At 36.2% G+C, this 14,711-nt stretch overlaps 1 protein-coding gene across 1 annotated transcript; it reads right to left on the reverse strand.

Moving 5' to 3' along the window:
* Positions 1 to 11,925: 11,925 nt before the first annotated feature.
* On the reverse strand, positions 11,926 to 12,516 carry LOC108989099 (G-type lectin S-receptor-like serine/threonine-protein kinase LECRK2). The gene has a single exon (XM_018962601.1). It carries the CDS (start codon positions 12,514 to 12,516, stop codon positions 11,926 to 11,928), a length of 591 nt encoding a protein of 196 aa, XP_018818146.1.
* Positions 12,517 to 14,711: the final 2,195 nt, after the last annotated feature.

Genomic DNA, 14,711 nt, shown 5'->3' on the forward strand with positions numbered 1-14,711 from the left:
ACCCCCTCCCACTGCAACAGCAATATTAACCCAGATCATATGAGATGAGTTCTTCAACACCAGTTGATACTCTGCAATTAATTCGTCCCTTACAGATGTGGTTCTCGTCTAGGTGCTTGAATGCACCACCTCGCGCGACGCTTGATCTACCCTTTCTGATCTTTTTTCTGCCCAATCCTCTGCTCATATTATGCAAACTAAGTATCAGTTGGCCACTCTAAAGAAAGGCTTGGAATCCATCACTTATTATTTTCACAAAGCAAAATCTCTCCTCCCTTAGTGCCGCTGGTCACCAACTATCCTCCTCTGAGTTCACCATTTATCTCTTAGCTGGTTTAGGTTGAATTCATAATTACCTCTATCACAACTCGGCCAGAGCCACTTTCTTCATCCCATGTCTTTAGTTATCTGTTAAATCATGAATCAAGATTGGCTCACCAAAATCATTCTCTCCTCTCAGGAGGTCCTCTTACGGCTAACACTACAATCACCAAGTCATCATCTACCTCCACTCCATCTAACCAAGGTCATGGATGTGGATTTAGACGATGCTGAGGTGGTGGTTGTGCTGGCTTTCCTCATGGTTCCAGTTTTTTCTCCAGTCAACCTCCTCACAGACCCACTTGTCAAGTTTGTCATAAACTAGGCCACACAGCTTTGTCATGTTATCAAACTTTTAATCAGGCCTATCAATCATCACCTCCACCATCCCTTAATGCCAATTACACAGCACTTCCACCCTCCACAGCTCCCTTTCATAACTGGTTTTCTGATACAGCTGCAACAAATCATTTCACAGCTGACTTCTCCAACCTTAATCTAGATTCAACTCTTTATCATGGCACTAGCCAAGTCAGCATCAACGATGGCTCAGCCTTTTTCCATTCAAAACATTGGCATGGCTCAGATTCTTATGCCCTCTGAAAAAAAAAATTCTTTGCAATCTTTTGCATGTTCCTTTAATCACTCGCAATTTATAGTTTGTTCGTCAATTCTGTTTAGAGAATTCTGTTTTTTTTTTAATTTCACTCTTCTGGTTTCTTTGTGAAAGATCTGCATACTCGGGAGGTTTTTCTCCAGGGACCCGTTAAAGATGGACTTGATGTACTTCAATCTGGTGCTAAGGCTTTGTCCATCTCCATACCACCTTCCTCCTCTACTGCACAATCCTCCCATCAGGCTCTCCTTGGTGAAAGAACCACCTCTAAAATTTGGCATTCATGCTTAGGTCATCCCTCATCCCGTACTACTTCGTTTACTATTCGGCAGTTTAAGCTTCCAGTCACCACTAACTCAGTTTCTTCCAATTGTTCAATATGTCTACAAGCCAAGTCTCATGCGCTTCCTCATCCCCTTTCCCCTTCCCGATCACGACATCCCTTTAAACTTATATTTCTTGATATTTGGGGACTAGCTCCTGTACTGTCCTCAAACGGTTTTCGGTTTTACCTATCAATTATAGACAACTTTACTAAGTATATATGGTTTTTTCCTTTACATGCTAAATCTGATGTTGTTACTATTTTTTTTTTTTTTGCCTTTTTTTGTCATGTTATCATTACATTTTCCTTTAATGTTATCTCGATACAATCTGATTGGGGAGGAGAGTTTAGGCCACTTAATGCTTTACTCAAATCATTTGATTTCTCTTACAGAATTACGTGTCCTTATTCACATGCTAAAAATGGTAGCATTGAAAGACTTCATCGACACATTGTTAACACAAGACTGTCACTTTTAGCCCATTCTTCAGTTCCAAATAAATATTGGGATTGGCAGGTTACTACCGTCGATTCATTGATGGTTTCTCCAGAATAGCAATTCCTTTCACTACACTCACCATAAAGAATAATAAGTTTGAATGGACAACAAAGTGTGAAGAAAGCTTCCAAAAGTTTAAACAAAGAATAGTGACAGCTTCTGTGTTAACAGTCTCCACTACTAGAGGAGGATTTGTAGTTTACAGTGATGCATCAAGGGTTGGATTGGGGTGCATACTAATTCAGCATGGGAAGGTTATAGCATATGCCTCACGCCAACTAAAAGTATATGAGCAAAATTATCCCATGATCTGGAACTTTCGGAAGTCATTTTTGCATTTAAGATATGGAAACATTATCTGGGGAAAAGTGCAAAATTTATACGGATCACAAGAATTTGAAATATTTCTTCACCCAGAAGAAATTAAACATGAGGCAGAGGAGGTGGTTAGAATTGATCAAGGACAACAATTGCACCATTAACTATCAGCCAGGTAAAGCAATGTTGTAGCGAATGCTCTAAGTCGAAAGTCAATGGGACCAACCATTGTAACTTTTACCATTCAACACCAGTTGTTAATGGACATAGAAAGAGAAGGTATTGAGGTTATCACTAGTGACCAACAGGCTTTCGTGGCCAGTTTAATGGTCCAACCAGCCTTAATAGATTGAATTAAGGCCGCCCAAAAAGAGGATTTGGGGTTAGTGAGTTTTGTAGAAGAAGTCAGGAAAGGGACTAAATCCAAGTTCAGCGTTTCTGATGATGGTGTGTTAAGGTTCAGAGGCCAATTGTGCATGTCGGCTAATGATGAACTAAAAAGGACAATTCTAGAAGAAGCACACCATTCTTTCTATAGAGTCCACCCAGGGAGTACCAAGATGTATCAAGACTTGAGAGAGTCTTTTTCGTGGAAAGGTATGAAAAGAGAAATTGCCAAATTTGTGGAACAGTACCTAACTTGCCAACAGGTGAAAGCGGAACATCAGAGACCAGCAGGATTGTTACAGCCACTTCAGATTCCAAAATGGAAGTGGAAGCATATCTCCATGGACTTTGTGACAGGCATACCAAGGACATTGAGCGGACAAGATGCTATATGGGTGATCGTCGATTGCTTAACGAAGACTGCTCACTTTGTGCCCATTAACTTTTTTTATAAGTTGGAGAAACTATTTGAATTGTATGTGCAGGAGATAGTGAGGTTGCATGGGATACCGGTATCCATTGTGTCGAATAGAGATTCTCATTTCACTTCAAAGTTTTGGCGAAGTCTACAAGAGGCCATGGGTACTAAGAAAAACTTCAGTACTGCTTTTCACCCTCAGACAAATGGGTACTTAGAAAGGGCTATTCAGATCTTAGAATACATGTTGAGGGCATGTGTGATGGATTTTAAGGGAACTTGGATGCGACATTTACCATTGGTCGAGTTTGCTTATAATAATAGTTTACAAACTAGCATTGGAATGGCACCTTACAAGGCATTGTATGGCAGTAGGTGCTGATCTCCATTGTATTGGGATGAAGTGGGTGAAAGAAAGATTTTGGGACCAGAAATCATCCAAAAAATCATAGAGAAGATAGATATCATTCGAGCTAGAATGAAAACACCTCAGAGCCGACAAAAGAGTTATACTGATAATCTTCGTCGCCAATTAGAGTTTGAGGTTGGAAATAAAGTGTTTTTGAGGATAGCACCAATGAAATGAGTTATGTGGTTTGGGAAGAGGGCAAGCTAAGCCCTAGATACATCGGGCCATTTGATATTCTTGATCGGGTTGGACAGGTGACATATAGGGTAGCACTTACAGTAGTGCATAATGTATTTCCTGTCTCCATGTTGAGGAAGTATGTCCTTGACTCCACCAACATTATTGTTATGAGCCCCTGTAGATTCAAGAAGATATGGCTTATGCGGAAGAATCAGTACATATTTTATAAAGGAAGGAATAGGTGTTACGGAATCGAACTATCCCTCTGGTTAACGTGCTGTGGAATAATCACACTACTAAAGAAGCTTCTTGGGAATTGGAGGAAGAGATGCGAGATAAGCACCCACGACTATTTGATGGGAGTTTTGATAACTTGTAGTAAATTTTGAGGATGGAATTTGTATAGGGGGAGGATGTAAAACCCAAGCCCAGACCAGTTTTCACCAATGGAGCATTACGGCGTCATTTTCAGGTAAGGGTTTAAGCCTTTGTTTTCCTTTGTTTTTCTTTTCCTCCGACAGTTTCTTTCTGATTTTTAGTTTTTGCCTGTTCCGAATCTCACTCCCACCTTTTCTTCAACTTCTCAACTGCATCTCTTTTTCTTCACTTTCAAAAATTTAACTCTCATCAGACTCTCTCCCTCTCTCTCCCGCCCTCTGGTTTCCCTGTGTTTCTCTTGTTGCGATTTTAGGTGTTGCAGTTTGTGTAGATTTTCTTATTTAGTTGCCGAATTGAGCCAGAGTAAGCATCATCTCCCTAGCCAGAGTAAGCATCATCTCCCTCTCCATCTTTTTTTCTTCCACCCTCACATGAGCCGACCCTCTCTTTCTCATCACTTGCAGATTTTTCTTTCTGATTTTTTGTGCTGCGATTGTGGGAGAATTTCAGTTGAATGGCTAAATTGAACCAGGGTGCTGTGTTTTCGCAAGTCCCTGAAGTTTTGAAATCGTCGAAGTCCATCACTGGAGACACTATTGATCACAAGTAGGCCATTCTCATTCTCTATTTCTCACACACACACACACATTCACTTTAAGTTATTTTTCCACTACAATGAAATTTCTGTGAAATGAATTTCAAATGTGCAAGCCGTGGCTTTTGGGCATTTGCCGACATTTTGTTTGATTTTGGGTTATTGTTGAGAATCTCTCGCAACTGTAAGACCCTTACTCAGTTCACATTCTTTTTCTCATTAATTAGTTATTGTGATTTGTATGATATTACTTAAATTGAAATATTTCAGACTCTGTTGGGTATTGAGAGTGATGGGATTGTATTTTCTTAATTGGATGGAAGCGTGGATAGCGTATGGTTGATGTGGTACTTGCGTGAAACTTTTTTTTTTTTTTATATATAAACGAATACCTTGTGTTGGACTGATCTTGAGTTTGGATTATTTAGTTTGGATGTGCATTGTGTTAAATGGATACTCGGGGTTGAGCAGTGGCTATTTTTTTTTACTGTTTGGGTTTTATACCGATCGTTGGAGTGGAGGTTAAATTTTTGGAGGTATATTATTGCTGTTCTAGTTGAGTTGTTGGTGGTTGCTTTAAGGTATGGGTTGCTGAAGTGGGGTTGATATATTGATTATTTGAGTTTGACTTTGGTTTTGGTGGATGTATAGGTCAATATTGAAATTGGCATATGGTATTCTCGGTTGAAGTGCGGGATGTCCGGGTTATTATGTGGTTGTTTCAGTTGCATTAATTTGCTGAAATATGGTTTGGAATTATGGGTTTTAATTATTTAGATCGAAATTGTGTTGTTCATCATTAACACTTAGTGTATATTATTTTTATGAACAGGTGATGAGACTAATAGAGGTCAAATTCAAGGCATAGATAATACGCTGCAGGAGTTAGGTAAGCGGAGTTCCTATGCTAGATTTATATAAAAAGAAAAAAAAACTGAGGTTGGTTTGTAAAATGTGCATGATATGTTTTTAAAAGAAAAAGTGAAAACAACCTCAGTATATGTGTTTTGCATTCACTTATAAAAATCAATATGAAAGAGAAAAATGTTTTTTGACATGAATAGTATGGACATGAGTAATATTTGACGTGTTTCTGAAATGTGCAAAAGAACGAATATGAAAATTAAGATTTTTTTACATGTGATATGAAATGTTTTGGATCTGTTATTGATCATCTGAAAATTATATGAATGTGTTTGGTATGTGGTTTGAAATGATATGGATATGAAAAACCTTTAGCATACTTATCTGTTTTGATTCTGATTTTGAATATGGTTCTAATATGATAATACTGGTTCACGTGATATGATTCATACCAACATGATATAATATAATATGAGTGAACCTACTGTGGAAACAAAGTGATCTTTTATGTGTTCTTTCTTGTGTGCACACTCGGGGCTCCGAGAATGAATAATGGAAGCTTTCACAATATGATATTGTCGGGTTTGGCCACTGGGGATAGCACAATCCTATCACTGGGATTAAATATGGAATATAATATGATACGATACGATACGATACGATACGATACGATATGATAAGATGAACATGTTCAGTTATGTTATGCCATGCCAAAGCGTTTATTTAATAGGAAAAGTTGGTTTTTGAATATTAAAAGGTTGAAAAGTTGTTCTAATTTTTTGATAACACGTTTTGAGTTGTGCATATGAAAATGAAATGTTTTGTTTCTGCATACCGAACTTTCTGAAAAGACTTATATTTACATACTAGTATATGTTATCTGCCTACTGAGTTGTTGATAACTCACTCATTATCTTCACAATATTTTTCAGATGATATTGATGACCCAGCTGGGGGTCAAGAATAGAAATCGGGGCTTGGTTAGCTGTGGATAGAGGGTCGAGTACCTAAGGATACCAATGTTAATAGAAGGGTTTAATTTGAGTATTTGGAGTTCTTTATGCTATTTGGATCTATTGAGACTTAAATATTTATCAGTTTATTATGTTGAGACTACTGGGAGATTGTGGACCCCTTTGTTTATGTTATTATTGTAGTGATAACTTTGTGGACTTTATAATGTGTCTATTTGGAAAATATGAGATTGTTTACTCTTTATCAAATCTTTGGAGATTTTAGATGTGTTGGGAGACATGTTTATAAGTGACATATAGTAATTCTCCGATCCATCTGAGTACGGGGCGTTACACATGATATACAGTTCAATGAAAATTCTTTTCCCTTTGCTCCCATATCCAGCCCATTAAATCTTCCTTCGTCCGTTCATCCTCCTATTTTACCTTCCTCTGACTTTTCTATGGACCTGCCATCTCTTGGGCCCAAAGCCACTAATATATTTCTCTAAAAGCCCACTACATCACCCTCACTCGTTCAGCCTGTGAACCCAGAATCCCTTATGAACCCTTTGTCTTCTTCATCTCCCGTGTCGCAACCCTCCACAGCAGTCTCCTTGCCACTTTCATCTTCACTCTCTCCACAGAAGAGATAGCATCCTCTTTAGCCTCCCACGTTGCCATCCACCACCCACCCTATGATCACCCGCTCCAAAGACAACACTCGACGACCCCTACTCAGATTTGATGGAATGATTCCCTGGCCTCCTCCCAAAACCTCCACTTCACTAACCATCTCCGAGCCATCCACCATTCTTGAGGAACCTTCATCATATATTGAAGCCTCCAAATACCCTAAGTGGCATGCTGCCATGGCTAGTGAATTTCATACCCTTCTCCACACCCGTACCTAGGATCTAGTTCCTCCCTCACCCAACCTCAATATTCTCAACTCCAAATGGGTTCTCAATATCGAACAGCATGCCGATGGTACCCTTAAGTGCTCACAAGGCTCGACTGGTGGCCAAAGGGTTCCAGCAAGCTGGCCTTGATTACACAAAGAATTTTAGCCTTGTGGTAAAACCAGTGGCCATTCGGTTTCTCATCTCCATTGTAGTCACTCGGAACTGGCCTCTGCATCATCTTGATATTAAATGCCTTCTTGCACAGTGATCTAGAGGAGAAAGTCTACATGCATCAACCTACTGGGTTTGTAAATCCTGAATTCCCTCATCATATTTGTAAATTACGTAAGTGTATTTACGGTTTGAAACAAGCCCCTACGACTTGGTTTTCCAAATTAAGTTCTAAACTGTTATCCTTAGGGTTTCATAGTTCCCTTTCCGATTCTTCTCTATTTTCTTTTTCTACTGCACCTAATTCCATTTTTGTGCTCATTTATTTAGATGATATTATTGTGACAGCCTCTAATCCCTATCTTATTACTGAGTTCATTTCCTCTCTTCGGTCTAATTTTCCATTTAAGGACCTTGGCATGTTACATTATTTTTTAGGCATAGAAATCTATCGTAATTCAACTGGTCTATTCATGTCTCAATCTCCTTATATATCTGACTTATTAACCAGCACTAATATGCATAAGTCCAAGTCGGTGTCTACTCCCATGTCTACCTTGGCCAAACTCACTGCTCTTGATGGCTCCTCTTTTGAGGATCCTCAACTCTATCGTAGTGCTATAGGTAGCCTCTAGTATCTTGCCTTTACCAAGCCCAATATCTCCTTTGTTATAAATAAATTCTGCCAGTTTATGCATTGTCCTCGTCTTCCTCATTGCCAAGCAGTCAACATATTCTATGTTATCTTCACTTAACTACTACTTTTGGACTTTATTTTTCTTCCTCGTCTTCTCTAAAACTCGTTGCCTTTTCTGATACTAATTGAACCGGTTGCCCTAATGACCGAAAATCCACTGGTGATTTCTGTATCTATTTTAGTTCACATCTTATTTCTTGTGGCTCTAAGAGGCAGCCCATTATAGCCAAATCCTCTATGAGGCTGAATACAAAGCTATGGCTAATACTACATGTGAGGTTTTTTGGATTCAATCCTTATTGCAAGAGTTAGGCATTTTTCTTACTGATCCGTCAACTTTGTGGTGTGACAACCTCGGCGCTACTTACTTTTTTGTTAATCCTATTTTGCACTCTAGACTTAAACATGTTGACCATGATTATCATTTTGTGAGGGATCATGTGGTTGCTAAAACTCTCAAAGTTTGTTTCGTCTCCACCAAAGATCAAGTTGCTGATATACTCACCAAGCCGCTCTCTACAACCAGATTCACACTTCTACGCTCAAGTCTACCATTTCTCCGGTGCCTCTTGAATCGCGGTGGGCTATTAAGGCTTTTGCTCTCTTATTCAAGAAGTCACTCCTCAAAGAAAGACTTGAGAAATATGGTCTCAAAGGATGATAACAGAATGCACGTGAGGAATATTATGGAAGGATTTGGAAGAGTAGTACATAACAGAATTGCTGAGTTGTATGGCTTGGATTCAATGAGAAATATTCTATATTGATCTTTGTACTAGTCTATAAATGCTTGGAATCTGAATATGTCTGTAGTGAGGAAAATTGAGCCAGTAAATACCTATGTGAAAAGAAACTCCTTGAAAAAAAATTTGTCGAGCACCTTCTGCGCGTTATTTCATTTCTCTATATTTCTCTTTTCATTTTCTCAGCATTGGGGATATATACTTCTCTTTTCATTTTCTTAGCTTTTGTCCTAGAAAATCGTCTGCTGCCTGATGGCATTAACGACGACATGAGTTTTAAAAATGGAAGCAAAAGATCAATAAAATACATTAATTAACCACCATATATATATAGTAACATGCATGTTAATTGTTATATATATTTCTTCTTTAAAAAGAAATATATATAAAATACATTAATACCTGTCTTCCCATTTTGATGACAGGTACTACTTCAAAAAGAAAAAAAGAAAGTGACAAGGTTCTAGAAAGATAAACTTCAATTTTCATGTATACATCCCAAACCGAACAAAGTGTTATCCTCCACAATTCATGTGAAGGTTAAAATTAAGTGGATACATATATATATATATATATAGGTCACTTGAGTAAAGGATCTTCCAAATAAGTTGACACCAGCTCATGAGTACGTACCTTGATCGGCAAGATAGTTACAGGTAGTAAAGAATTAGACTTGCAATGTTTGTTGTTGAAGCGTCACTATAGCTTAAAAGCTGTCATGATATATAAATCCACAGACAAACGTACACAGTACGTGCATGAAAGATCTCAGAAATGTTTGCATGGATTCTACAAAAACCGTAGAAATATACCAACAACGTCTTGATTTTGTTTCTATGTCGTATAGTACTTTTAGGTAAAAATTAGTCCCACATCCCGAGCCCACATCCTCCAGTTGGATCCACTTCCTTGTATATAGACTAGCTCTCGTGATACATATCATTTTATTTCATTTTATCTGATTTAATTCTTATAATTTTTTTAAAATTTTTATATAAAATATAATAAATAATTTAATTTTTTTAATTTTAAAATAAAAATAATATTAAAAAAATAATATTCTAATAATATTTTATTTAATTTTTAACTTTTATCTCATCTTATTTTATCTTACTCATATATGTAATCAAACCAGGCCTATTAAGTAGTTATTTATGATGAACAAGTTATGATTAATATTTAGACTGATTATTTGAAGCTTCAAAATAGGCGCTTCTCATGATATTTCTTCTTTAAAGTTGACAATAAAACTAGAGTACTATTTATTTTAATATATGAATATAAGCAAGGAGGCTGATATAAGCGGTACGTGTTTTCCTTCACATGAACACGTGGACATGAAGCTTCATTTCTTTGCAGTGTGAATCTTACCAAAAGTCATGTCAGCTTTCTAGCTAGTGACCACACAGTTTACGAGGTTTTGTCATGTTATCAGGATTTCCCTCGCGAGCTAGGGTAGGGGAGTTACATCAATAGTTTAAGTACTCTCACAAGTAAAAAGGGAGATTCTGATCAAGTTATACCAATCTATGCAATGGGAGTATGCAAGAGAGATTCTGGGACAATAAAAAAATATAAGTGGATTAAGATTTCGTGATTTTGAGAAATTTAACCTTGCTTTGCTTGCAAAATAAGGTTGGAGGATTCTCAAATATCCTAATTCCTTAGTATCCAAGATTCTACAAATAAAATACTTTTCCAACTCAGAGTTCTTGAAAGCACAACTGGGCACCATCTCCCTCATTCATATGGAGAAGCTTACTATCTGCTAAAGAGCTGCTGCAACAAGATTTAATTTGGAGGATAGGAAATGGTAGATCAATAAGGATCTGGGAAGATCCTTGGATTCCTCAACCTTATTTGTTTAAACCTCAAAGTGGTAGGAATCTATTGGGAAGAGGGGCAAAAGTTGAAACACTTGTACAATTGAAACCAGAGAATGGAATATCCCTTTGTTGAAAGTTGTTTTTAACAGTCAAGTGAAATGAAGTAACTCTCTGACTCTTTCAGAATCGGGCGTTACACTTATAAGGCTATTAGAGTCTCCTTAAATAATTCTACACATCAAGTTCAAGAGCTCACTGTGGTTGCTCTAGGAAATTGATGAGAGAGATGAGAGCTTTTATTTTGTACATTCACTTTTTTCACTCTTAAAATTAACGTACATAAAACTCTTGTTTATAAATTTTTTTAATGGGATGGTTAATTAACTTCGATGAAATTAAGTGCTAGTGGTGTAGAGTTAATTAAGTCCTAGTGGTGGAGAGTTAATGAAGTGCTTGTAACTTATCCACCTATGTGGACACTGAATGAGTTTGGGGTACTATTACTAACAAAACTAATGCTTAGGAAATTTCGTTCACTTTTACAAAATTTTTCATCTTATTTTATCTAATCATTACAACTTTCTCCAATTTCTATACAAAATAAAATAAACAATTCAACTTTTTCAAATTTCAAAGCAAAAATAATATTAAAACAATATATTCTAACAATATTTATTCAACTTTTAATTTTCATCTCAACTTAGCTCATCTCATCTCATTTACGAAAACAAACGAGGTAATTGTTGAAATTACCAATCATTTATATTCTAACACTAGTTAACAACTAGCCAATCAAAAAGAAGAGAACTAATAATGAGTAATTCTACATACAAACGTGAAGTGCGTAAAGCCATATAATCGTTTTTAAAAAGAGTGGGGTCTACTATTAAAAATTAATATTTTTCATGTAGGTCTCATGTTTTATTCACTTTTTTCAAAATGATTATGCGACGATTGCACAATTCACAATTGCACATATATTTTCTCACTAATAATTATTTGATATTTTACAAGGATAATATTAACTATTTTAGGAATCATTTTTTATATCTATCTTTCTAAATCGTATCATGTAATTTTGAGTATTTTAGTACTATTTTTTGTAAAATAGAAAGAATCATATTCCTTTTATGTTCTAGAGTACACTTGGTGTGTGGATTGCTGGACAAAAAGGAAAGCAATTAAAAAAGTAATTTTCTTAGGAAAAGAAAAGCCATCAAAATTTATTCACTAGATTATTAATAAGCTGAACAAATTTCTGATCTGGCTGTTTTTGGGGTCTTAGCTACTTGGGTGCAAGGCTCAAATTGACTTGCATAGTTACATGGCACTTGAAAATGGGGTAGGACTAGGAGGGGCTGCTGGTATCTCCACTGTCCCTTCCAACATCAGTACCACCCTCTTGATTGTAGAGCGAAATGATGGTTCTTCTTGGATGCACCAAAGTCCCACCCTAACCATTCTCTCTAGCTTGTTCATTGCCACTTGTTCATCCTTCGCCAGCCTATCCAATTCACCAGCTTGAAAACAATCAAAGACCCAATTTGCAAGAACGTCCACTTCCTTCTCTGGAAGATCAACATCCACATTCCTTCTACCACATATGATCTCCAACAACACAATCTCAAAGCTATAGACATCTGCTTTTACAGTTATGGGCAAGTTTCTGTGCCATTGAGGTGCAACATATCTCTTTGTTTCACGAATCCCAGTGTATGTCCTGGTTTGGTTAGGCATCAGCAGCTTGGCCAAACCAAAATCAGCAATTTCTGCACACTTTTGCTCATCCATGAGTATGACCAAACTGAAAAAGGCAGAGACTCTAATAGCCTTTGAAGACTGGTGTAAGCTATGGAAGCTCCCTATTCCACCAGCCTCGAAGAACGTTTTGTTGAGAACTTGTAGAAACATTTTGCCAACTAAAGATAATTTGTGTAAAAAGAAAGTCTTGACAGATTCAACATGTCCAATGTGCCTACAACAACCTGAAATAGTGGAACATATATTGTGGAATTGTGTTTCAGCTTCTAATGTTTGGAGTGTCTCCTCTAGAAAAATTCAAAAAGTTTCATGGCACAAAGTAGCTTCAAACAGATCATGTAGGTAATGCAATAGAAGCTTGACAGCAAAGAGGAAATGGTAGAATTCACTTTGACTCTATGGAATTTATGGTGAAGAAGGAACCAACTGGTTTTTAAGAACATTTTCATTCAACCACAACAAGTGATATACAGAGTAAACTAATTGAAAATGGAATTAACAGCTGTTGTAAATATCAGAAGACAAGGCAATGAAAATTTTGAAAATACTGACAGAATGATTTGGGAATGTCCACCAAATGGTTATTGCAAGATTAATGGGGATGTTGCAGTTGAATCAAGATTATGTAAAATAGGTATAGGAGTGGTAGTTGAATCAAGATGATCAAGGGAATTTTTTGGCTACAATGAGGAAGAAGATGACATCTATTTCAAATCCTCTACTTGCAGAAGCAAGGGCTGCTCTTGAAGTAGTTAATTTTGTAATTGAACTTGGTATGGCAAATGTAGTGATGGAAGGAAACTCCTAGCTAGTTGTTCAGGCAATACAAAGGAGGCATCAACAAAACAATTATGTTGGACTGATCATCACTAATATCAAAGTCCTACTCAATAGATTCAAATCTAGTTACTTTAAGTATGTAAACAGAGAAGGCAATTTAGTTGCTCATTTGTCGGGGAGAAATGCTTTAATAGTGACTAAGTGTGTAATCGAGTTGGAGGAGACTCCAACATGTAATATGTCTGTGTCTTAACACAATTTTATCAATGAACAAGTTGTTTTAAAAAAAAAAGGTAACTTCATGTTAGTACTCTTTTTCTGCAATATTTTTTTATTGACAACTATATGAGACTTGCCTGTCTTTCGAATAAGGAATAATTATATCATGTTAAGTAAACAACCCCTTCACAAATAAATTCAAAACCAAATATTTTCCAATTCATTGTTAGTTTATGTACTATATATTGAACTTTATATATTTATTTTGCTAAGTTTCAATTGCTTAATTAACTCAAGTAATCAAAGTTGGTAATTTTTTAGTTGTCATTCTTAACCCTAATTCTCAATTGAATATAACATATAGAGCAAACTAGCATGTCATTGGATTGTGTTTGTGTAATGATCGACCAAGTATAAAATCTTTGATGATAAAGATTTAAGTATTGACACAATTGAAATGTAATGACATGATCTTTAAAGCTAAAAAACTTATGCATTAAGATAGGATATATATATATATCTATATATATTATAATGACTTCACAATTCATATATATGTGATACATGTATCGTGGGATTGATGTTTGCCTCGCGCGCTAGCGGCTGAGGACTTACATCAACAATTCAAGGTTAGTCGTAACTTGTCTCTCTATAGTACTTTTTTCTACAATGTTTTGTTCTTGACAACTATATGAGACTTCTCCATCTTTCGAATATGGAATAATTATATCATGTTAAGTAAAAGACCCCATCACTAATAAATTCAGCACCAAATATTTTTCTAATTCATTGTTAGTTTATATACTATATACTGCACTTTTTTTTTTCTCAGTTCTCGTTGCATAATTAACTCAATTAATCAAAGTTGGTTATTTTTTAGTTGTCATTCTTAACCCTAATTCTCATTTGAATATAATAAATAGAGCAAACTAGCTTGTCATTGGATTGTATTTGTGTAATGATCGACCAAGTAAAAAATCTTTGATGAAAGAGATTTAAGTGTTGATGCAATTGAAATGTAATGACACGATCTTTAAAGCTAAAAAACTTATGCATTAAGAGAGGACGATATATATGTTTATATATATATACATTTTAATGACTTCACAATTCATATATATGTTATGCATGTGTCGTGAGATCGATGTTTGCCTCTCAAGTTAGCGGCCGAGGAGTTACATCAGTAGTTTAATGTTAGTTGTAACTTGTCTCTCTATATTATTCTTTTCAGCAATGCTTTCTTATGGACAACTATATGACACTTCTCCGTCTTTTGAATATGGAATAATTATATCATGTTAAGTAAAGGACACCATCACTAATAAATTCAACACCAAATATTTTCT

This window comes from Juglans regia, chromosome 10 (assembly GCF_001411555.2).
Source record: "Juglans regia cultivar Chandler chromosome 10, Walnut 2.0, whole genome shotgun sequence".
In the NCBI taxonomy this organism is placed as follows: Eukaryota; Viridiplantae; Streptophyta; class Magnoliopsida; order Fagales; family Juglandaceae; genus Juglans; species Juglans regia.

Excerpts from the sequence above, each read along its gene's own strand:
- LOC108989099 (XM_018962601.1), bottom strand. The coding sequence starts at position 12,516 with ATGTTTCTACAAGTTCTCAACAAAACGTTCTTCGAGGCTGGTGGAATA.